Source organism: Schistocerca gregaria, chromosome 5, assembly GCF_023897955.1.
Source record: "Schistocerca gregaria isolate iqSchGreg1 chromosome 5, iqSchGreg1.2, whole genome shotgun sequence".
Classification (NCBI taxonomy): Eukaryota; Metazoa; Arthropoda; class Insecta; order Orthoptera; family Acrididae; genus Schistocerca; species Schistocerca gregaria.
In genome coordinates this window covers 275,053,595-275,078,601 of record NC_064924.1, presented here as the reverse complement: position 1 = coordinate 275,078,601, position 25,007 = coordinate 275,053,595, and the positions used below count along the sequence as shown (strand labels likewise).

Below are 25,007 nucleotides of genomic sequence, written 5' to 3'. Positions count from 1 at the left end.
ATGGCTGCTGCATCATTGTGCCAGCCTTTCTATGGGATGAAGTATTGAGGCAAACCCATGATTTCACCTTACCTGAGCATAGCAGATGACAAGCCACAGAAAGCCGCATTGCAGAAAATTACTTGCGGCCATATACGAGACTGTTCGAGGCAGAGAAAAATTGAAAGGATCAACACTGATGCCCTATCCCTTTGCACAAACGCCAGTGGGAAAGTGATGTGTGTTAACTATAACTGATCATTTCTCACATTATTTGACAAACATCACCCTACCTAAGTAACACGCAGACACAATGGCTCACATTTTCATTAACCGTTGGCTACCAAAAATCAGCACACCAGAAGCAACAACAGACTAAAGCACAAGTTTGATGTCTGAATGGTTTAAGCAGCCATGTCAACTACTGCACTTGAAAAAGCTATGAACTAGTGCCTTTCACCCACAAACAAATGGTAGAACAGAGGGACTTCACAGGACACTGAATTATTATGTGAATAATGCCACAGTAATCCCGTTCCAGTATACGTAAGCACATGCAATTAAAATATTAAATGAAACATCAGCCTTTTACCCTACAAGTCCCCCCCCCCCCCCTTCTTCAATTATGTCAACTTACTCTAGGGGTTTAGGTTAGAAAGCTACTGGTGGTTAGTTAGAAATATTAAAAACGAGAAATGAATAAGCTATATCTGGATATAGTTTTTACAAAATCAAATAGGGGTAATGCAGGAGTAGGTTTAATAATGAATAATAAATAGTAGTGTGGGTAAGCTACTACGAATAGCATAGTGAATGCATTGTTTTAGCCAAGACAGACACGAAGATCAAACCTACCACAGTAGTCCAAATTTATGTGCCAACTAGCTCCGCTTATGATGAGATTGAGGGGATGTATAATGAGATAAAAAATTATTCAGATAGTGAAAGGAGATGAAAATTTAATAGTCATGGGTAACTGGAATTCGAAAGTAGGAAAAGGGAGAGAAGGAAACTTAGTAGGTGAATGTGGAATGGGGCTAAGTAATGAAAGAGGAAGCCGCCTGGTAGAATTTTGCACAGAGTGTAACTTAATCGTAGCTGACACTTGGTTTACGAATCATGACAGAAGGCTGTATATATGGAAAAGCCTGGGAGACACAGGAAGGTTTCAAATAGATTATATAATGGTAAGACACAGATTTAGGAACCAGTTTTAAATTTTAAGACATTTCCAGGGGGCAGATGTGGACTGACCACAATTTATTGGTTATGAACTGTAGATTAAACCTGAAGAACCTGCGAAAAGGTAGGTATTTAAGGAGATGGGACTTGGATAAACTGAAATAACCAGAGGTTGTACAGAGTTTCAAGGAGAGCATAAGGGAACAACTGACAGGAATGGGGGAAAGAAATACAGTAGAAGAAGAATGGGTAGCTTTGAGGGATGAAGTAGTGAAGGCAGCAGACGATCATGTAGGTAAAAAGATGAGGGCTAGTAGAAATCCTTGGGTAACTGAAGAAATGTGGAATTTAATTAATGAAAGGAGAAAATATAAAAATGCAGTAAATGAAGTAAATAAAAAGGAATACAAACTTCTCAAAAATGAGATTGACAGGAAGTGCAAAATGGCTAAGCAGGGATGGCTTGAGAACAAATGTAAGTATGTACAAGCACGTACCACTAGGGTTCAAATGGCTCTGAGCACTATGCGACTTCTGAGGTCATCAGTCACCTAGAACTTAAAACTAATTAAACCTAACTAACCTAAGGACATCACACACATCCATGCCCGAGACAGGATTTGAACCTACGACTGTAGCGGTCGCTCGGTTCTAGACTGAAGCGCCTAGAACCGCACAGCCACTCCGGCCGGCTATCACTAGGGTCAAGGTAGATACTGCCTACAGGAAAATTAGAGAGACCTTTGGAGAAAAGAGAACCACTTGTATGAATATGAAGAACTTGGATGGAAAACCAGTTCTAAGCAAAAAAAGGGAAAGCAAAAAGGTGGATGGAGTATATAGAGGGTCTACACAAGGGTGATGAACTTGAGGGCAGGGATGGAAAAGGACGTAGATGAAGATGAAATGGGAGATATGATATTGTGTGAAGAATTTGACACAACACTGATAAACCTAAGTCGAAACAAGGCCCCAGGAGTAGACAACATTCCATTAGAACTACAGATAGCCTTGGGCAATTCAGCTCTGACAAAACTCGACCATTCGGGGAGCAAGATGTATGAGACATACAAAATGCTCTCAGACTTCAAGAAGAATATAATAATCCCAATCCCAAAGAAAGTAGGTGTTGACAGGTGTGAAAATCACAAACTATCAGTTTAATAAGTCACGGCTGCAAAATACTAACACGAATTCTTTACAGACGAATGGAAAAACTGGTAGAAGCCGACCTCGGGGAAGATCAGTTTGGATTCCGTAGAAATGTTGGAACACGTGAGGCTGACCTTACGACTTATCTTAAAAGGAAGATTAAGGAAAGGCAAACCTACGTTTCTAGCATTTGGAACATTAGAGAAAGTTTTTGGTGATGTTGACTGGAATACTCTCTTTCATATTCTGAAGGTGGCAGGGGTAAAATACAGGGAGTGAGACCCTATTTACAATTTGTATACAAACCAAATGGCAGTTATAAGAGTCGAGGGGCATGAAAAGGAAGCAGTGGTTGGGAAGGGAGTGAGACAGGGTTGTAGCCTCTCCCCGATGTTATTCAATCTGTATACTGAGCAAGCAATAAAGGAAACAAAGAAAAATTCAGAGTAGGTATTAAAATCCATGGAGAAGAAATAAAAACTTTGAGGTTCGCAAATGACATTGTAATTCTGTCAGAGACACCAAAGGACCTGGAGGAACAGCTGAATAGACTGGACATGTCTTGAAAGGAGGATATGAGATGAACATCAACAAAAGCAAAATGGGGATAATGGACTGTACTCGAATTAAATCGGGTGATGCTGCGGGTATTAGATTAGGAAATGAGACACTTAAAGTAATAAATGAGATTCGCTATTTGGGGAGCAAAATAATTGATGATGGTCAAAGCAGAGAGGATATAAAATGTGGACTGGCAATGGCAAGGAAAGCGTTTCTGAAGAAGAGAAATTTGTTAACATCGAGTATAGATTTAATGCTGAAGATTCGATGGGTAGATCACATAGCTAATGAGGAGGTATTGAACAGAATTGGGGTGAAGAGAAATTTGTGGCTCAACTTGACTAGTGCCACAACAATGCACCCATGAGTTTTCGGCAACTTTGAGGCACAATATCTCCCGGCACGATTTTCTTGTAAGGCTACCTTGTATGACTTCTTGCACATTCTTAAGCAAAACAATTAAAAAAAAAAAAAATGATTTTCTGAGCAATTTTCATATGGATAAGAGAAGTTTAGCATTTTATATTCCTGGAAGTATGTACAGGATAGGCCTGAAACTGCTGCACGTGGTAACTTCCCAATACAAAATCTTTTAATATAGAATTACATTCTCTTACTGCTTTTCAAAGTACACTGATGGCGAAATTAACCATTTCTTGCTTTTATAGAAAAATTGTCGTGATGGACTGACTAATAGACAGACTTCTGCCAACTTCATTAGCTACTGGCTTGCTGGCCACATGCCCCCCCCATATCTGCATCTGGTGACGACCCGACACCCCCCCCCCCCCCCCCCCCCCAATTCAAAGACCATGTTCCTAGCCACATAAAATCTAGATTTTGTTTGCAGTTTGAGCGTACAAGGTTCTAAACAACAATGATAGGGTGGAGGTGCACTGAAAATGACCCATATTCCGTTGGTACTCAAATATAACATATTTTATGATCTACAATTTGTAGTACTCTCTGCAGAAGATAATACTAAAGTCCTGCTAACTAGGAGTGTCAGAAAAATTGCAAATAAGTAGTCTTCTTTTGACATCTCTACAGCTTTCACTCTACAATTTTTTTTATTTATTTTTTTTAATGAAATGGCTTAAGGCAGATCTGTCTTATCAAAATTTCTTACCAAACAATCTCAATAGTGACATCATCTGGCCAGCAGTACTTTTCCTGATAACATTCTACAGCAAATGAAACATGTAAAAAATTCAAGTAGCATGAAGTAAACATAAGCTTAGGATCCTACAAGAGCCCACATCCAGCTTTGACCATTGACACTTACAGAAACACATCGTCAGCCTTGGGATCCTGTGTAAAGAAACATGTATCAGGCTTGAGAACTTGTGCTAACGAAATCTATTTATGGCCGCTGTTACACAACTGTCGGGCGTGGCTCCAAAGGAGATGGGAATAATAGTTTTCTCACTTTAAAAAGAACCAGTATTTGTTAAGACACCAAGGACTAAAACACATTATTCAATTTTTCCTCAGAAAACTAATGTTCCACAGAAACTGCAAACTACTCCAACACAAAGTACACTATGCCTTAAACCGGAATTAAAATACACAATAAAAAGACATACTACCAATTCTCTACGACACGATTCCAAAAAATGTCAGGAAGGCTGCAATGAACTTCACCAAAATTTACTCAATGTGATTGGTGTTAAACCTCAAAGCTATTTATACAATGTGTGCTGCAGCCGTTATACAACTATTTATTACTATGATCTCCACTGCCCTGGTAATGCACAATTAAGTCAAAGTTTATAACCAGTTTGATTATGTAACTATGGCAGAAAAACAGGCTTCATGATGAGCCATGACAAAATAAACCCAGTTTTGCAGTTGTTCGAATTATCAGACTTTATCTCAATTCCTAGTCATCATGGACAACAACTGTAAAAAACAATAAAAGAAATATGGGGCCCATTTACAATGCATCTCCACCAAGTCATTGTTATTTAGGACCTCTTACGCTCAACAGTGCAGCCCAAATCTGATTTTTAAGCGGTTTAGAACAAGGTCTTTCCAATGAAAACTAGTGATATGAGTTGGCAGAAAACCTCTTTTATGGTAAACGTGGGCCAATTATTTTTAGAAAAATCATAGGAGAATGAAATTTTATGTTCTAAGACCTGGTATTGGATAGTTATTCAGGCAAAGTTTCAGGTTAATCCCATAATTACTTCCAGAGATATGAAAAGGCAAACTTTTATTTGTGGCCAACTTTGCTTCAGATTATCAATATGAAAATCCTTCAGGAAATCTTTTCTTTATTGTTTTGTTTATGAGAGCACAAAAATTGTGCGAGATGAAACAGTTGTTTCTTTCATAAAAACACTGTCGGTGGTATGCCACAAAGTTGCTGAAAGCTCAAGGGGGCACTGTTGTTAGCTTCACTATAGGGTCAAACAAATGACCATTCTCTGGAAGTATTAAATTAGTGACTGTGACACTTCATCACTGTTTATTGGGACTATGTGCAAATGTTCATACAAAATTTTAACAACACTATGCTGTCCAGCGACACCACAGTTGTGTCGTGCGCGAAATAGCGGTCAATGGCCGGCGACACCACAGTGGTGTAGTCTGCATAATATTGCTCAGTGGCCGGCAACACCACTGTGGTGTCGTGAGCATAGTATCGCGCAGTGACCGGTGGCAGCACTTTAGTATCTTTTGCATTCTGTTGTTATTATGTTTAGGTAACAATAAGTTTTTTTCCCTTTCATCATTGTGCATGGAAGAGAACATGATTATTTACAATGAATGTGCGGACGTCTTGTCTGACGTTCCAGACAAGTTGGCTGATGGTGAAGAAGACATTGGATATCAAAAAAATGAAAGTGAAGCAGAATCTTAGGAAGATAGTTAAATACATCCAAGAAGAATTCGGCAAACACTACGGTTGCCAACTGATTCGCCTAAGTCAGACTAAGAAGACAGTGCGCAGTGGTCAGACTTTGATTTACCGAGGACCAATAATAAATTTGGAAGGATCCCCAGTTCAAACATATTTCCCAAAAATACATAAGAGCGTCAAGGATATCATACAGTTATATATTGGGAATGACCTATTTGAATATATTAGCAACGAAACCACCAAATACTACAGTCAAAATTACAATAGAAGGAAACTGGATTTAAAAACTGCCAAATTTGTCAACATTACGGGACCTGAACTTATAAAATGGTTTGGGCTTGCTATCCTTATGGGAAATGTAAAAAAGCTAGGATCCATGAATAATGGTCAAAGAATCCGTTAATACACACACACTGATATTTCGCAAAACAATGTCCCGCAAGAAATTCAGACAAATAATATAATTTTTACATTTTTCAGACAGCAACAATAAACCGAATTATGCTGACCGGCTTGTGAAAGTGCAATTCGTAATTTATTATTAATCCAAATAGTTTAAAGAAATATTTAATCTAAGTCAAAATATCTCAATTGATGAAGCAACAATACTGTGGCGTGGACGCTTAAATTTTTAAGTTTACAAGCCGCAAAAATTACAAAATACGGTATACTCATTCAGATGCTGTGCGATTCTAGTTCTGGATACATTTCCTCATTCAAGATATATTTTGGTACACTGGACAGCCTTTAACAAAAACAGTGATGGAACTATCAACACCTTCTGAGGGAAAGTGGCATCACCTCTGCATGGATAATTATTATAATAGTGTAGAACTTGCAGAGGAGTTACTTGAAAAGAAAATTCGAGTTTGTGGATGGATTCGGCAAAATAGAGGATTTCTGGAAAATTAGATTGCACAAAAGTCAATGTGTTTGTAGCTTGTCATCATTGGAAAGGTGACAAGCAGCCGGCGACAAGCCAAGTAATCCTAATTAGCACTGCCAGCACCAAGTGAATAAATTTGTATGAGACATGCGGACAGCAAAGTGTTGAAATCAGTGATGGTCATGTGGGAATCTCTAAACCACAGGGCATGGAATGACCCAGTTAAGAATACAGCTTTTATACCATACAAAACATAAAAGCAGTTTACTATTCTCTACATCAAACATCAGAGTACTCCACACCTACATAGTACCGGATTCATTAACATGGCAGTCTTTATATTACATTAAATCATGATGCCTGTCATACATGTGATTGCAGTGTTGCCAAGTCACCAGTCTATGTCACCTTATTTTGCAGCAAAAATGTAATTAACAAAATTTTACTAGAGTTTCTTCAATGCTAATTTGCAGTTGCTTTCATGTGTTTGTTGGAATCAGATTATTTTCCTAAATAATACAGTACAAACTACCCATCAATTTTCTTTACAATGTTATTCCATGTTGGTTGGTTGGTTTGTTTGGGGTATAACGGGACCAAACTGTAGAGCCATCTGTCCCTTTTACCTAAACCAACCAAGTCTCAGGGTAAAACAATTAAAAACAAAGGAGTTGGGGCAAGTAAAAGGGGGTAAAACTAACAAAGAAAATGAAAGAAGTGAAACAGAAGAGACAAAAACTAAAAGGAAAGCTAGAGGAAGGCATTAAAATCATATAGCAGGTGGCTTGGTCTAGCTGATCACAAGGATAAAAAGAGGATGAGCCAGCCACTCTGCAACATACTAAAGTCGCCAGTCCAAAAGACAGGGCAAGAACGACACATATAGGGTAAAGACAAAAAACAAGGCAAACAAAAACACAAAGTAAGAGCGACGAAGACGTTAAAGGGAGAGAGGGTGGAGGCCTGGGAGTGAAAACCAGGTGCTAAATCTTAGATGATGAAAACAACCCTCACGAATGAAACATAAAACTAAATCAGCCGTTGAGGCATTGTTGCCCAACACCATAGGTAGAGTACCAGGTAGGTTAAAAGTCCGCCACAGAGTGACTAAAATTGAGCAGCCCAATAAGAGGTGGACACCATGTTGGTCCCTCGCAATGGAGGAGGTGACCACGTATTAGCCAAGTATGGCCGATGTGGAGCCAGCAAAGGACAACAGAGTCCCTGCAAGTGGCTCACATGGATGCCCATCGCACAGTTGTTGTCTCATTGATGACACTGAGTTAGTGTGGACCATTCAGTATTCCATCGCGAAAAGGCTGTGGCGGAAGATCGATCGGAAATCAGTCTCTGGCACGCCGATCTCCAGAGTTGGTTTACATGTAGCTTATTTGCCAGACTATCAGTAAGTTCATTCCCCAATATCCCGACATTCCCTGGGCTCCAAATGAAGGTCACTGAACATCCACTGTTCCCAAGGGCATACAGAGACTCCTGGATAGTCATGTGGATACGCTCAAGGGCGCGATAGATGGCTACCAACTCTGCAGTGAAAACACTGCGGCCAACCGGCAAGGAGTGCTGCTCAGTACGTCCAACATCAGCATAAGTAAAGCCAACAAGATTGTTGACCATAGATCCATCTGTGTAGACTATTTCTGAGCCCTGGAACTCACCGCGAAGAGAGAAAATTGCCGGCATAGGGCCTCAGATGGAAGGAGCCTTCTGGCGTGCAACAGGTCCAGCCAAAACTGGGGCCAAGGTGTGGATCACGGAGGTATGGAAGTAGACTCGCAGGAAAGGCAGTGGGGAATAGCATCGAGTACATCAAGAAGGATGGACGGCGAGGGAATTCCCAGTTCTGGGCCGCTGTTGCAGGAGATGGATCGCTGTGTTAGGGAAAAGGAGATGGTAATTTGGATGGTGAGGTGAACTAGGAATGTCTGTGATTTATTTGCAAGCAGTAGCTGCCACCGGAGCTGTGATGGAGGAATGCCAGCATCCACACGGAGGCTGTTCACAAGGCTCATTCAGAAGGTTCCCATTGCAAGCTGAACTCCACAGTGGTGCTGAACTGTACACCATGTTCCCATTGTCAATATGGGACCGTACGAGGGCTTTGTACAGCTGCAGCAGTGTAGGACAATCAGCACCCCAGTCGGTGTGGCTCAGTCAACAAATAATATTAAGGTGCCTCCAGCACTTGTCCTTAAGCTGACATATATGGGAAAGCAAAGTTATGTGGACATCGAATACCAGTCCCAAAAAGCAGTAAGTCTCCACTACATCTAGTAGTTGGCCATCAAGGTAAAGTTCTGAATAGGGGTGGACAGTACGACAAAGACCAAAGTGCACGACACAGACCTTGGCGACCGAAAACTGAAAGCCACGAGTGAGAGCCCACGACTGCACTTCCGTATAGCTCCCTCCTGCCAGCATTCAGCCACAACAGAGGAGCATAAATAAATACAAAAATCAGCAGCATATAGGAGGGGAGATACTGACAATCCTACTGCTAATGTGAGATCACTGATGGCAATTAAAAAGAATGGGACACTAGGACAGAACTCTGCAGAATACCAACCCCATCCTCCTGTATACGGGGTGCACTGTTGGAAGCACCGACGCAAACTCTAAATGTGCAGAGCGACAAAAAGTTCTGTTTAAAAATCAGGAGTATGCCCCGGAGACCCCACTCATGCACAGTAGTGAGGACGTAGTGTCACCAAGTGGTATCTTAGGCCTTCGTCAAGTAGGAAAAGATGGCAATAAAGTGCAGTCACCAGGAATAAGCCGCTCAAATGGTAGACTCAAGGTGAATCAAGACGTCAATGGTGGAGCGTCCTTGGCAAAAACTGTCCTGGGACGGAGCAAGAAGGCCACCAGACTCAAGGAGCCAACACAACCGTCGGCTCACCATATGTTCATGTAGCTTGTACATAAGGTCAGTGAGGCCGACAGGATGACAGCTATCAACATCTAGTGGGTTCTTACCAGGGGAGCTACTCTGTATCATTCATACCGATCAGTGTAGTACGTTAGTCTCGGTAGTGACATCATTTTCGGTTCTTAATTGAAATATGCTATTCAGTAAGCTTCTGAGACCTCGAATGAGATTTTCACTCTGCAGGAGAGTGTGCGCCGATATGAAACTTCCTGGCAGATTAAAACTGTGTGCTGACTGAGACTCGAACTCAGGACCTTTGCCTTTCGTGGGCAAGCGCTCTACCACTGAGCTACCCAAGCATGACTGACGCCCCGTCCTCACAGGTACTGGCAGAAGTAAAGCTGTGAGGACAGCTTTACTTATGCCAGTACCTGTGAGGACGAGATGGTTGGTTGGTTGTTTTGGGGAAGGAGACCAGACAGTGAGGTCATCGGTCTCATCGGATTAGGGAAGGAAGTCGGCCGTGCCCTTTGAAAGGAACCATCCCGGCATTTGCCTGGAGTGATTTAGGGAAATCACGGAAAACCTACATCTGGATGGCTGGACATGGGATTGAACCGTCGTCCTCCCGAATGCGAGTCCAGTGTCTAACCACTGCGCCACCTCGCTCGGTGTGAGGACGAGAGAAAGTGACAGTGGACAGGCGTACAACATGGAGGCGTACGTGATTGGACCGCAAGTAGAGGTGGTAAAGAGAAGTACTCCAGTTAAGGGAGAACGGAACACACACAACCGTTAGCCCCGATCTGGGCCGCCAATGCGGGAGCTGGGCTGCCGTGGGCGGGAAAAGGAGACTGTAATTCTGATGCTCAGGGGAACTATAAATGTGTGCTGCATAACTGGCAAGCAGTTGCGCTCGTCTGATATGCAGTGGAGGGACACCAGCCTCCACCAGTATGCTGGTCACCTGACTTGTCCTAAAAGCTCCTGTTGCTAATCAAACCCCACAGTGGAACACAGGGTCAAGTAAATGAAATGTTGAAGGTGCTGCCGAACCATAAACCACACTCCCATAGTCAATTCGGGATTCGTCAAGGGGTCTGTACAGCTGCAGCAGCGTACAGTCATCTGCACCCCAATTGGTCTTGCTCAGGCAACGAAAGGCATCGAGGTGCTGCCAGAACTGCTGCTTAAGCTGACGAAGACGAGGGAACCAAGTCAATCGAGTGTCGAAGACCAGTCCTAGGCATTGATATGTCTCCAGTACAGTGAGTGGATCATCATTAAGGTAAAATGCGGGTTCTGGATGAACGGTACAATGCCGACAGAAGTGCACGACACACGATTTTGTGGCTGAAAACTGGAAACCGTGGGCTAGAGCCCATGATTGCGCCTTGTGGATGGCTCCCTGGAGGCACCGCTCAGCAACAACAGTACTGGAGCAGCAGTACGAATTACAGAAGTCGTCTGCATACAGAGAAAGTGAGACAGAGGGCCCGACAGCTGCTCCTAGACTGTTAATGGCAACTAAAAATAGAGAGAGACTCAAGATAGAGCCCTGCAAGACTCCATTCTCCTGGATATGGATGGAACTATGGGAGTCACCAACTTGGACACAGAAAGTACGGAGCGACAGGAAGTTTTGGATAAAAATTGGGAGTGGTCCCCGGAGACCCCACTTATACAATGTGGCAAGTATATGACCTCGCCAAGTCGTGTCGTACGCTTTACACAAGTCAAAAAAGACGACAATCAGGTGTTGCCTTCTGGAAAAGGCTGTTCGGATGGCAGACTCGATGGACACAAGATTATCAGTGGTAGAGCGACGCTGGCGGAAGCCGCCCTGACATGGAGCCAGCAAGCCATGTGACTCCAGGACCCAACCCAACCACCGACATACCATACGTTCCAGCAGCTTAAAAAGAACATTGGTGAGGCCGATGGGCCGATAGCTATCTACATCAGGTTTTTACTGGGTTTGAGCACTGGAATGATGGTGCTCTCCCGTCACTGAGATGGAAAGACACCATCGCACCAGATCCGGTTGAAGATGACGAGAAGATGTTGCTTGTAGTCAGATGAGAGATGTTTAATCATCTGGCTGTGGATACGATCAGGCCCAAGAGCTGTGTCGGGGCAACGTGCTCCCACTCTGTAAATGAGGCATTACAGAATTCACTGCAGAGTGTAGTGAATGGCTGGGGGTAATTCTCTGATGATGAGGCTCAAGCAAAGTGCTCGGCAATCGCGCTTGCGTCGGTACATAACTCGCCATTTATGGTAACACCGGGGACAACTGTTGGGGCCTGGTACCTGAAAAGACGTATGATCTTTGGCTAGACTTGGGAAGGTGATGTGTGGCACCCAATGGTGGAGATGTGACTCTCCAACACTCCTCCTCCTATTGTTTGATAAGGTAGTGAACACGGGCACAGAGCCATTAAAAGCCTATGACGTGTTCCAGGGAAGGGTGCCGCTGTAGAGCTAGCCAAAACTAATTGCTTCAGCGACTTCCAGAGTCCAAGGGACTGCCTTACGCTTCGGGCACCCTAAAGAGCGAGGGATCGCGTTTTCTGCTGCATAAACAATTATACTAGTCACCTGTTCAGCCACCACATCGATGTTACCCTGTGGGGGAGATTCAGCGGTGACAGCAGAGGTGAAAGTTCCCAGTCCGCCTCGTTCAAAGCCCATCTGGGCAGGTGTCCGTGCACCTGCCGCTCGGGCAGTGACAGGAAGATGGGGAAGTGGTCACTACCACACAGGTCGTCACGTGCTCTCCAGTGGGCAGATGGGAGAAGTCCTGGGCTGCAAACTGATAAATCAATGGCTGAGTAACTACCATGAGCCACATTGAAATGTATGGCAGACCCAGAATTTATGAGGCAACAGTAGAGTTTCGACATCTCTGCCTCAGCCAGTAAGCATGGTACCACCCCACAAGGGGTTATGGGCATTAAAAATCTCCCAGAAGTAGGAAAGGTCTAGGGAGTTTATCAATCAGTGCAGCTGCCTTCAGGGGTTATTCCAACAGCCACAGCATCGAGAGGGGTTTGAAGGGGCACACGTTCACTACAGACCGAGTTCAGGAAATAAAAGCAAACTCCACCTGACACTTTATTACAGTCACTACGGTTCCTGTAAGATCCCTTGTAGCCACAGAGGGCAGAGGTCTGCATTGCAGGGAACCATGTTTCCTGGATGGCAATGCAGATAGCAGGTGCAAAGCTTAACCAGGGTGTAAACATGGACAAGGAAAAAAAATCCCGCATTTCCCGGTTAAAAATACACTTTTTCAGTGTTGAGTGACAATATACTCTTCCTCGGCACAGTAAAACTCATCAATCCTTTGAATGTTTATAGTTTTATATACAAGAGTAGAATTTCTCGGCACTTTAGAAAACTGAACTCAGGGGGGAAAACACGTTTTGAAAGACTTTTGATGTGTAGCAACATGTATGCTGCTTATTTTCGTATTATGAAGGTATAAATTTAAATTCCACCAAACATCACATGTTACTTTCCAAAACATTTAAATCGAGATTGCGATGCGCTTTTGTAAGCCAGTCAAAGTTCATGTCGTGATCTTGTCAGCTGATGTCAGGATAGGACACGTGATATAGTAAGCCAATAGCAAGATCACTCTTCAGTAGGGTGAACACACACAAAAAAAGTTAATGGTTCAAATTAATATACAAAGCATTCATATATAATATTGGTCTCCAAGATTAATAAGCTGGAAGAGAAGCTAAGCTTTCACATATAATGTTGATCTTTTTTTTGCGCGTATTACACATTAAGATACATCACACAAATGTGCCAGTAAAATTTTTAATTACAACGTAAATGTCTGATCTTCTGGGCTCAAAATTCTTCTAAATGGTCGTCCTCAAAAAGTTGATTTTTAAATTAGAGTCAAACGCTTTGCGATTTAAGAAATTCATCGTACATTTTCGCATATAGTTCACCTTGCGTAAAAGGAAATCTGCTTTGAATGTAACTCTTTTCAAACCACCATTCGTAATATTTTCCCGCGACCTGTTTTGTTTCAGCACTTGCAAGAGAGCGTCAGATAATAGGCGTCACCTCGCTTGGGCAGCTACGATGACGCAGGAAGCCCATATGTCCGTACGTGTAAAACAAAAGATATTACATATGTCATAAAAGAAACAAGACATCAGACGATACTTCAAGAGCGTTGGACTTTCGTGAACCATACTAAAATGCATAATTCGGCTTAAAATGCACATTCTTATATAAATTTTCTTGGAGTACCAGTACTGTATTATCTCATGGTTGGGTCTTCATTATGGCATAATGCCATAAGTGCACTTGAAATGCAGCGAACAGCTGAAACTAGCCGACAGTGTGAAATTAAACACTTCGTTTCAAAGAAATCAATTTTAAGCCAAATCTCTTTAGCAAACTGGGAAAAATAACCTCATGGTTCTGTAAAGCGATTAATGCTTGACTGTCAGAAAGGTGGAAATAAAATCTGAAACTAATAACATACTTTAGCCTTCCGTAATTATACGAATGTATTCTAATTGATTTGATAGCTCCCAGCCACAAAAATCCGTTTTGTCATCATTTAACGTGAGAGCAATAAACGAACAGGAAACAACAAAACCATTGAACGTAAACACAGGTCAAGTGGGGACTCCCCACCTCAGACTGCTCTGTCCATCAGCCCCAGATTTACTATATTTCCGAACTGGGGCAATATCAAGTAGCTTCAGTAACCAGAAGCGGGAGAAGGTGTTAATCATACGCGACTCAACTGCGCATGCTCAACAGCCCGCCTGCAACAGCTCAAATGAATCTAATTCAAACAGTTGTCGCGTCTCGCTCATTGGGGCAATTTGTTGTTATAAAGAATTGCATAGTCTTCTTAAAGTTTTGACACATTTTGCTGTTGGCAGACACTTGTATGAGCACTGTTTTGTTGTCGTATAAGGCACATTTCCTTTGCAACTTAAGTTTTACTTTCGTCCCCCCCCCCCCCCCCTCCCTCCTCCTCTCGTTCATGTTTTGTTGCTGCAGTATTGCTCTGCAGTAGCTGGATACAGTAATATCCTTTGTTAGAGTATTGCTTCTTACCAGTCAAAAGCACAAAAATTTAACTGAAAACTAAAACAATAAAAAAATTTCCCGGAATTTTAAACAATTCCCGGGTTTTTCCTGGTTTTCTCCTAGATGAAAAAATTGCCGATCTCCCAGTTGTCCCCGTTCGTATACACCCCGTTAACAGTTGCCATAGCTCAGCCAGGTGGTGGAAAAAAAAAACCAGCCGCAATTCCACTGGAGGATAACATCGTAAGACTGGGAAGGCATGAAACATTCAATGAGGCAGTTTACACCTCAGAATTACCTGCTGTCTGAGCAGTCTATATCCAATGTGTCTGAGGGTCTCGCGAGATCTATGTCCTCAGCAAACGCCAAAAGCTCCACCCCATCCTCAGCGGAAGGGCTTGTAGTTAGCAGTGGTGTGGGTGTCACCACAATTTCTTTGGTCTTAGGGGTTTCTTTTTGGATTTCTCTCGCTGCTCCTTAGGTTTCCCTGGCTGGGAGGACTTCACTGGCTCAGTCTACGTGACTGAGGATGTGTGTGAAGCCCAATGACCAGCTGCTTTTGGGCTCTTCAGCCACTGCTAGGTGTCGCCTTTCCCACTATAAGAAACCTGGGAAGGGAGTGACCCCATGGGTCCCGTTGCTAGCAAGAGAAGCCGAAGAAGACTTACACTTATCCAGCTTAGAAGTGGGAAAAAAACATCCATGATGGTTGGGGTGGGGGTGTTGCTCCCCAAGTAGGCGGTGCAGGAGCATCAGGGAGGAAAATGACCCCCCCCCCCCCCCCACCATCAAAGGTGCAGGTGCAGTCTTCCAGCTCTGAGAGGTGACCTGGGTTGGCGGAGCTGTTGGTGCCAGAAGTGTTGTAGCGGCGGCCTAAGACGATGTCATATGCACAGGATGCAGGCGTTCAAATTTTCTCTTAGCCTCAGGGTAGGTCAGTCTATCCAGGATCTTGTACACCACAATTTTCCTTTCTTTCCGGGGAATCCTGCAGTCAGGTATGCAAGGCAAATAGTGCTCTCTGCAATTGACACAGATGGGAAGCAGGGCACATGGAGTATTGGGATGTGATGGGCGTCCACAATCTCAGCATGTGAAGCTGAAGTACAGCGGGAAGACGTATGACCGAACTTCCAGCACTTAAAGCATCACATCGGGGGAGGGATATAGGGTTTTACATCACACCGGTAGACCATCACCCTGACCACCTCGGGCAATGTATCACCCTCAAAGGCCAGATGAAGTCACCGGTGGCAACCCGATTATCCTTCTGACCCTGCTGGACATACCGGACGAAATGTACATCTTGCCGCTCTAAATTGCTGCGCATATCATCGTCTGACTGCAAAAGAAGGTCTCTGTGAAATAGGATACCCTGGACCATATTTAAGCTCTTATGGGGTGTGGTGGTTTTACAGAAACATCCCCCAGGTTGTCACAAGTTAGTAACTCCCATGACTGGGCAGAGAATGCTGTTTTGATCAAGATTGACCCAGATCTCATTTTGAACAAGCACTCCACCTCCTCGAACTTGTCTTCTAATTGCTCAACAAAGAACTGAGGTTACACTGTTGTGAGAGATTCCCCACCAGCTCTCAAACATACAAGGTACCGGGGTGAATAAGTTCCGCTGCTATCCTTAGCCTGATGTTCCTCCCATGGTGAGGCCAGGGAGGGGAACGATTTGGGGTCATACTGCTGTGCCTTGAATTGAGCTTGCCATCGCTTTCAGACTGCTGGTGTTTCACCACCAGCAAGAGATGATGGACTACACTTCATCGCGCGTCATCCATCCTGACGCCACCCACCGAATAGGGGCCCTCCCCACGGGTGCCACCCAGCCACAGTGAAGGCCACCGGGCAGGATGGCCATTGCCGGGAGTCCCGATGCCCCAGGGGGTGGGCATCTACCCCTTGCCATACATGGGGAGTTAACAGTGCAGGCATTAGCAAAGCGATCCCTGTGTGGTCAGGGGGCTACAACCAACATCGTACATGGCGGCCCAACCACAACAGATTGGCTGCCATGCTGGATATCAGGCGCAAAGAAGTCCACGGTCATTGTCGACGCAGAAATCGACACTGCATAGTGCATGGTGGAAAACACATACAGGAAGGTGTCCTCACGCAAGAGATGGAGAATGGGCAGGGCTGTAATGCGACGAGAAAGTGGGGTAAAGATCTCAATGCACGATGGATACGATGCACCTTGTTAAGGTGCCCTTCCCAGAATTGGCCGCTCTTCGGGAAAATTATGAAGAGTGGAGGTTAAACCCTACATGGGACCATCACATAAAAGCCGAAACATGTGAAACTCCTTTAAGTCGCCTTGTACGACAGGCAGGAATACCTCGGGCCTATTCTAACCCCGGTAAGCATGTTACCAAACTCCACTGTTGACACTAAACTTCATCTGATCACACAAGATGAGATCAGATAACTCAGTTATTATTTGAGTAATCTGATAGCCACTTGCAGAGCTTTATGACATGCTGACAGGTTGCAGATAAGTAAAGTATCAGCTTCAGAAAGTTATTCTTTCAGTAGTTACAAGGAAATAAAGTATAGCCAAAATTTGGTACGACAAGATTTATAAGCCACTTTGATAGCACACTATGATCAATTTACCATAGTTTGACCTTTTGTTTTACAGCTAAGATATTGTACCCAAAAAGTTCAACAGGATCACAAAGTTTCAGTGCGGCAGGTCCCTTAGATCCTGAACAATGGTAAAACAAAGTTGATCATTTATTCATTTCAGTTGCAATGTCAAAAAACGAGCCTTTACGAGAAAATGGCTACTGGCCCCACCGTACTACTTATGAAGCTGTACTTTGGCAGTGCTTCATGGTCTATATGAACATCTTGTAAAAATTTCATTGATATTAGAGATAGTCGAGGGGGCACCCTTAAGCCACTTGATATGGAATGACCCAAATGTATTGGATCTAAGGCAACAAATACACCTGTCCCCCACAGCGAATGTGGTACGAGTGTACAAAGGGCAGCAAGCATTAGAAAGATTTACCTGTTTAGTATTTCTCCACAATAAGCCTCATGGCCTGTTTAGCTTTCACTGAAAAGTTCTCCTGCCATCATTTTATTGATCGACCAAGAGATAGTCCACCCTGCGGGTGATAGTGTAGCAAGGATTTTGGGATCCTCTCTGAGCTCATTCACTGTAATTGATTTCTCTCTCTCTCTCTCTCTCTCTCTCTCTCTCTCTCTCTCTCTCTCTCTCTCTTCTTGTAGATTTGAATATAATGCATGATGAATTCTACTTTAAGTTCCTTCAATACATCTTCATTCCTATCTTGTTCCCATTTGCTGTAACCAGCTGTTCATATCAAGAATTTAATTTCACTGTTTTTTTAGCATTTTTGCATCCAGTGCCTGCAGTGTTCAGGCTTCGCTGCCATAGTACAGCGGAGGTCTTCTAAAGGCGTAATCTGATGCACTTCTGGAATACAGAACTATCATTACATTATTAATGAATCCCATTGTTTCTGTGCACCCGATTTCTTTTTCAGGCAGGTCCTATTTTCCAGTGTGAATTGTTTGTTGCCTAAAAGTGAATTTTCATTGTTTGCTATTTTTTTCAAAGAAATCTTACTTCATGCTTTGTATTTACTACAAGGAACCAAAATTTTAGTTTTTTCGGGGTTGATGTCTGTGCTGCATTTCTTGGATATATTGTAGGTTCTCTGAAGACACTACAAGAGCCAAGTCATCTGCAAAATTATGTTCAGTAATATACATAATGAGGATGTGGAGCCAAATTGTAAGAAAAACATTATACCTTGAGTTATGGAATGGGGATGTAGTTGTCCAAGCTCTGGATGGTCAAGTACCTAAAAGAACAGGTCATTGTGGGTGGAACTTGGCAGAGCACAGTCCTGAAAAGAATACCTAAGGAAATGGTGACTGCTGCACAATGATTGTAAAGCAACACACAGGTCTGTGGATAGAAATGAAGCAGGATGTAATTTTTTTTACGAGTCGGCAGGGGCTTCTGATTACCAATGGGACTATCACCACCACTGTGGCGCAACATTTTCCTCGCGCTCCATATGCTGAAGGAGCCGCTGTATAGTACAACGGGAAGTAACCTCCTACATGTACTAACAATGCTTCGCAAAGATTATACCCTCAGAGTGACTGTACTACGAAACCGTTCAATTTCAAAATTGCGCGAGAGTTTGATATCACAGGATAAGGCTGGTTCCAAAAAATTACAGGAAGTTGTCGCAGACAAAGAAGCAACTGCGGCCGCCAACAATCGTACCAACAATGTACCGGTACTCACTAATTACAGTATTTCATTATTTCTGCAAAAGGAACTGCGCACTTTCCCTCTATCTTTACACCTTTCAACCAATGTTATTGTCAAAATAATACTTACTTCAATCCATTTGGAATGTGACTCTACAGAATCACACGACAGTGCTATTACTTTCACGTTTCTCTTTTCGAATTCCGGCATAAGATTAGCCACGCGAGCTAATTCCGTAGTGCATACAGGAGTGAAATCGGCCGGATGGGAAAATAGAACACCCCATCTGCAACAGAAAACAGTACCGGCACGGTAATTACACAATAACAACAATGTTTCGCTATAACTTCGTTATACTACATAGTTACTTACGAATCTCCAAGCCAATCATGGAACTGGATAGTTCCAATTGTGGTATTGACTTTAAAGTTAGGAAATTCGTCGCCCAAATTCACCATTTTTGAGAGGTCTCACTGAATAACTACTGATAACACCAAATCTCACTTCTAATTTCCGCCTTTCACAATACACGGAGTCTCGCAGATATTAGTATTTTCTTGTGTTTACGTGGTCAAAGAGTACTTGTTTTCGCATTCTGTTCCTACGAATAAAATAAGATAAAAATTAATGAGTTTGACATAGATTACTCCGTAACTATCAATTAAATCCTAGTTATTGTAAACGTAACGTGATAAAAATGAAAACCGAGAGGAAATATTACACAATTAGATTTAGATGTAATCCACTACAGTAAAAAATACATTTCAAAATATTCGAAATATTTGCATTAAATTAATTCGTATCAAACACATGCCTAGTGCATTATAGCGAGTAGAGGAAAATCAAATCTTAATACTTTTGCTACGAACTTTCGCTGTGCTGCGTCTGCAGTTTACCGAAATAAACAAACACCGCAGATGTTGACGTACAGTACGATGGGATTAAATATGTGAAGGGGGCACAGGTCAGTTGTGACACTTTTGCCCTATAGCTTGAGAGTTGCGTTTGTACGTATTTAGAAAATAACGATTCTTTAAATTTAAAAGTTACGGATATTAATATACAGTAGTCAGTAGAAAGAACACCGGTTTGGAAAGTTATGCGGAGTACCAACTCATGTGTAACATATGCTACGTTTAAAATTGCGAATATATATGCATGGATACAATTACTATCACAGAATTGTTGAAGTATGAATATTTATAGTAATCATATATTATTTTCGTAGTGAACCGTAAAAATATGGTTTGTTGCAAACTGTGACATATGTCATGGAGTGTTCCGATGGAGTTCCTACGTGCTTTTCGCGTGAACTGCCAGATAGTTCCTTATAACGTAGTGGTTTTTGTTTTCTTTCTGCTTTCATACCTGTAATATAACACAAAATTACGATTATTACAACACCTGAATGAATGTACACAGTTGTTTCATTCAACAATAGGATGTTGTCCAAATGATGGAATTATGGGATAAACAAATTGTAGGCCTAAAGTTTTTTTTTTTTTTTTTTTTTTTTTTTAGAGCTTTTTAATTGAAACAAAGATTATCCTTGCACAGTTTCTCCGAAACAACCCTTACTATACATCTGGTTTCCTCAAGCATGGAGACAGTTTGTATATCCAAAACTAATACCACATATTTCAGCAGAATCATAAATTCATTGGCAGGAAAGGTTGGAGACACACACATTCTCTGTGGTAGATTGGTAGTTTACAGTTAAACTCAATGTTGTAGACATGGACCATACATTTAAAATTATGGACTTGATGTAAAAATGAGAAAAATGTAATCTCCCTGTTAAAAAGTAGGGAGAATTTACTCATTTTAATTGACACTGAGCATAATAAAAAAAAGAAAACACTTTAGATAAGATCCATAGATAGAATGTTAGTAGCTTTCTTAATTAATCCCGTGAATATTCCTTTGTGTTGACTATCCAACAAATTGAAGATAAAATGAGTTTTAAGAGTTTCACGAGAGAACACAAATGTTAATAATGCAAAAACGCTATAATTTGTTCTAGGGACTGCAGTCTGGAACAGCGTGACTGCAGGTCCAAATCCTGCTTCGGGCATAGATGTGTGTGATGTCCTTATGTTAGTTAGGTGTAACTAGTTCTAAGTTCTAGGGGACTGATGACCTCAGAAGTTAAGTCTCATAGTGCTCAGCCATTTGAACCATTTTATAATTGTATTAGATATTAGAAAAAGAAGCCTTATGGTTGTGTAACACTAGTTGAAAGTTCAAAGAAGATATAAGGGGAATAGGAATGTAGAGACAGAAAAGCTATGTCACAATAGGGTGGAGGAAGAGAGTGAAGCAATAAGACATGCTAAGAAAAACACCTGCATAGAACATAGAGTAGTCGGGGGTGAGAGGTGGAGTATAGAGGCTGTTTACAGGATGATCGAGGAAAGTACGGTAATTTGTGAACCTTGTTAAAATTTGTATTTGAATAACAAAAGCCAAGCAAGCTTTGAATTTCTCATCCTAATTAATATGTAAATGCAGACATGTAATTCATGCCCATAGTATTCTGGAGCACAGTAAATTGCCTGTGACGAGTGCTGAAGTTCTTGCCAGTTTTTGTGGGTTGTTTGTTAGTACAGTGTTGTGTGTTTCAGGCATCTGGTTTTTCATACTTTGAGAGCTATACTCAGTATGAGAAAGGTCTTCTTTTCCCAATAACAGCCCTTCTTCCACTTCCTCAGTTCTTTCATATGTTTTGTCATCCTCTCATTTTATTCCACAAATGTATAATCTAAACTTATCATTTTCCATTATAATTTTGCTGTCTCTTTTTATCGTTGTTGGCTGTAAGGTAACATAATTGTAGCCCTACCTTTCTTTGTTGCACATAAGAAAATCATGATTTTTAACTACCTTTCATTAAAAAGTCCATTTAGCAGTTATCTCTTATATAGCTGATTTGAAAAATGTAGTCAAAGTGGCTATAAATTTGAAATTCCCTTAAATTATTTAAGTCATCAACTGCATTATTCTACGTTTCACAGTATTGGCATAATATTAATTTAGTCTTTGCTCATACTTCTGAGGATTTGTTTTGTACAAGAACAATGACTTGACAGTATCATTTTAGATACTGTTGCTTGGAAAGAAGCAAAGTCCTGTAGTTCAAGGTCATACAAGTGTATAGTATGTGATATCACATCTGATTATTTTTCAATTAAAAACTGTGGCTATCTGATATGGGGAAGTTATTGTGTACCTGTGCTCTCTGAAAGTATTACTGCAGTAAACGCTTTCGGTAACTATATATATATTTTCTTTGGTACTTGACACTAATTGTGCTTATGGCTGTTAAATGTAACCTAGTACACAAGAAGGAAACAATTACCTTGAGAAAAAAAAGCTGTTGTTTACACAATTATGATATGGCTTGAATGAAATAACTTTGTAATTGACACAAAGCAGTAGCAGAAGGCAGTGTTGCTGGTGAAACTGTCAAACTCCCCCCCTCCGACCCAGACACCCTCAGTACTAAACTTTGAATTCAACAGATTTATGATCTTGTAAGTAGGTTTAGTAATAAACAAACAGTGAAACACTCACCAGTGAAATTTAGTATAAGAACACTAGAAGAGTGGCAAATGTAAAAATCCCTAGGGTAGCGGGAAGGTGTTATTTGACCCCTAATGAAATACGCATTAAAAATCTAAAACATGGTTTAAGTATGACTTAATTCTGTATCGTGTACAGGTTGCAGTCAAGCCTTACCCATAGGTCCAACGCTTTTAATTAACTTATAATTTTCGATACAAACTGTGCATCTGTCCAGAAATGTGAGCTATTTCTAATGTTGCTAACATTTCTTAATTTATTTCATATTTCTAAACACTGAAATTGGCCTATGGGCGTATTATTGTTAGTGTTATTTGTCGTGGCCTACAACCACTTCTTTAGTTGATTTGCTTCTTTCCTATTCTGTTCTTTGTTATTTCCCATTTGTGATTTTTATTTACTGTCTGAAAAGTGAACACTTTCCTCTTGAGGCTCTTTTTGGTTATTTGATTGTAGGGGATCTACACATTTATTGCTGCTGTGTCTGTGATGTGATAAAAGATGTGCATCGGCCGCCTCCTGCAAGCAACCTTTGTTGAATATTTACAAACCAATTGATCAGTGCTATCCTTATTGTACTTTATGGCACTATAGAAGGTAACAGGTTCTGGTTTCTTCGTTCCTTCTTTGCTTAGTGCTACTTAAGAATTTAGTATGCTGAGAATAAATAAATTCTTATTCTTCTTCTCGTGGTACTCTGCCAGTGGCTGGTTTGCTGGTTCCTCCTCACAAATGTATGGGAAGGCATTGCAAATGTACTGCCACTTGTACAATTATCCAAAATTTTAGTCTGTGTTTCTCAGATTTGTTGTATGTAAACTGGGTAAAACTGCACCTTGCTTTACTTGGAAGTAGCTAAGTAAATGCTCATCAGTTGTAATATTTTCACCAGAGAGCTAACAGCAGAGACAGATTTGCTTGTGAAATTGCTCCATATTTCAGAAATAAGAGCAAACATCTGGGATGACTTCTCTTCAAAGCAGAGGGCTCTTAAACGTTTGTGGAATATGTGTCTTGTCATCATATCCTAATAAAATTGCCCCCCCCCCCTCCAGAATGCAATCAAAGGTAATAAAAAAGGTAATTAAAAAAACATTTATAGTATAAAAATCATTTTTGAGATTTATAATACCAGGCATTGCCTTCAGTGATACAGTCTAAGCAGTGTTGTTTATTTCTGAACATGATGAAACTTAGCAAACAAAAGCACTGGCATGTTGATAGACACACACACATAATTCAAGCTTTCGCAACCAATGGTTGCTTCATCAGGAAAGAGGGAAGGAGAGGGAAAGACAAAAGGATGTGGGTTTTAGGGAAAGACAAAAGGATGTGGGTTTTAAGGGAGAGGGTAAGGAGTCATTCCAATCCCGGGAGCGGAAAGACTTACCTTAGTGGGAAAAAAGGACAGGTATACACTCGCTTTTCCTGTGGTGAACTTGGGTTGGTAAATAACAAAGGTTAGGTGGTTGTGTTGCCGCCAAAACCCGTTGAAGGATGGAGAAATTTGGGAAAATTTCGAAAAAAACTGCATGTAAATGTATTAAAAGGAGTGGTTTTGTGGTGGAAGATTATGAAAATGAGGCTAACAATTGTCTGACGAAAAAGTAATGACATTAAAACCTGTGGGAAGCGTCTAAAAATGATCAGTGATGTGGGAAAAACGGAAATGGAAATAAAGCGAAAGTTGTTAGAACTAGCCGAAATGGTTGTTTAATAGGTGAAAGGAACTGTTTGTGAACTGGAAACGGTGGATTTTATAGCAGCGGTAGTGTTGAAAGCGGAAACAAATTTTTTTATTATGGTTTGGAAGTGGGTTACGTATTATTGAGTAGATATAGGCGGGATAAAATTGTATGGTAGATTACGGTAAAAAGGAGAAGGTGAATACAAAGTGAAACTACTTGCAAAAACAGAAAGAGAAAGTAAGATGACAGAAAAGATTTCGAAATGCAACAGTGACAATAACAAACGTAATTGTTGGGTTCAAATTAATAGAACGAATCTGTGTTTTGGATTAACTACCACAGCAGGTGCAGCATTCGGCTTGAGTGTTTTTAGCTGATTTCCCACACTCATTTAGGCAAATGCTGAACTGGTCCCGCTTTCTGCTTCAGGCAACACACTACACAAGTATAACCACACGTGTAACAAAGTTTAGACAGGCGGAACATTCGTCTTCTTCCCTTAGGTGAATGACAACTGTGGCTGCAGGAAGGACATTTGGCTGCAAGTTAAATACAAATCAGTTTTCCAAAACTTGAGTACAGCAGAGACCATATCTATAATGGTGGTAGACTGCTAATGAAGGCAAAAAAGTGTGTGTGTGTGTGTGTGTGTGTGTGTGTGTGTGTGTGTGTGTGTGTGTGTGTGTGTGAGAGAGAGAGAGAGAGAGAGAGAGAGAGAGAGAGAGAGAGAGAGAGAGAGAGATCATGTGAGGCAGCGGTTGTTGACCAAAGCAAAATATAACACCGTTACCTTTGTAATTATAGGAACAACAATATTCTAAAAAGAAGTTGCTTCAGGTGTCAATTGATACTCTAGCTGTTCTTGATATACTTCA

The 25,007-nt window shown here is 41.5% G+C and overlaps 2 protein-coding genes across 7 annotated transcripts in view; one reads left to right on the top strand and one right to left on the bottom strand.

Moving 5' to 3' along the window:
• Window positions 1–19,844, bottom strand: part of LOC126272594 (peroxiredoxin-6) — a 51,337-nt gene extending 31,493 nt beyond the window's left edge. Inside the window, exons 1-3 of one of the 3 annotated variants that reach the window (XM_049975528.1) lie at window positions 19,732–19,844; window positions 19,235–19,463; window positions 18,992–19,148 (exon numbers count right to left, since the gene is read on the bottom strand). In XM_049975528.1, the coding sequence (XP_049831485.1) occupies window positions 18,992–19,148; window positions 19,235–19,320 (243 nt within the window). In that variant the 5' untranslated portion in view covers window positions 19,321–19,463; window positions 19,732–19,844. Of the gene's footprint in view, window positions 1–18,991; window positions 19,149–19,234; window positions 19,464–19,676 lie in introns of all 3 variants that reach the window. The other 2 variants (XM_049975529.1, XM_049975530.1) reach the window with 2 other exon arrangements.
• Window positions 19,742–25,007, top strand: part of LOC126272593 (carnitine O-acetyltransferase-like) — a 98,869-nt gene continuing 93,603 nt past the window's right edge. Inside the window, exon 1 of one of the 4 annotated variants that reach the window (XM_049975525.1) lies at window positions 19,742–19,826. The gene's annotated coding sequence lies outside the window, so the exon portion shown is untranslated. Of the gene's footprint in view, window positions 19,870–19,964; window positions 20,053–22,900; window positions 23,042–25,007 lie in introns of those variants that run through there. The other 3 variants (XM_049975523.1, XM_049975524.1, XM_049975526.1) reach the window with 3 other exon arrangements.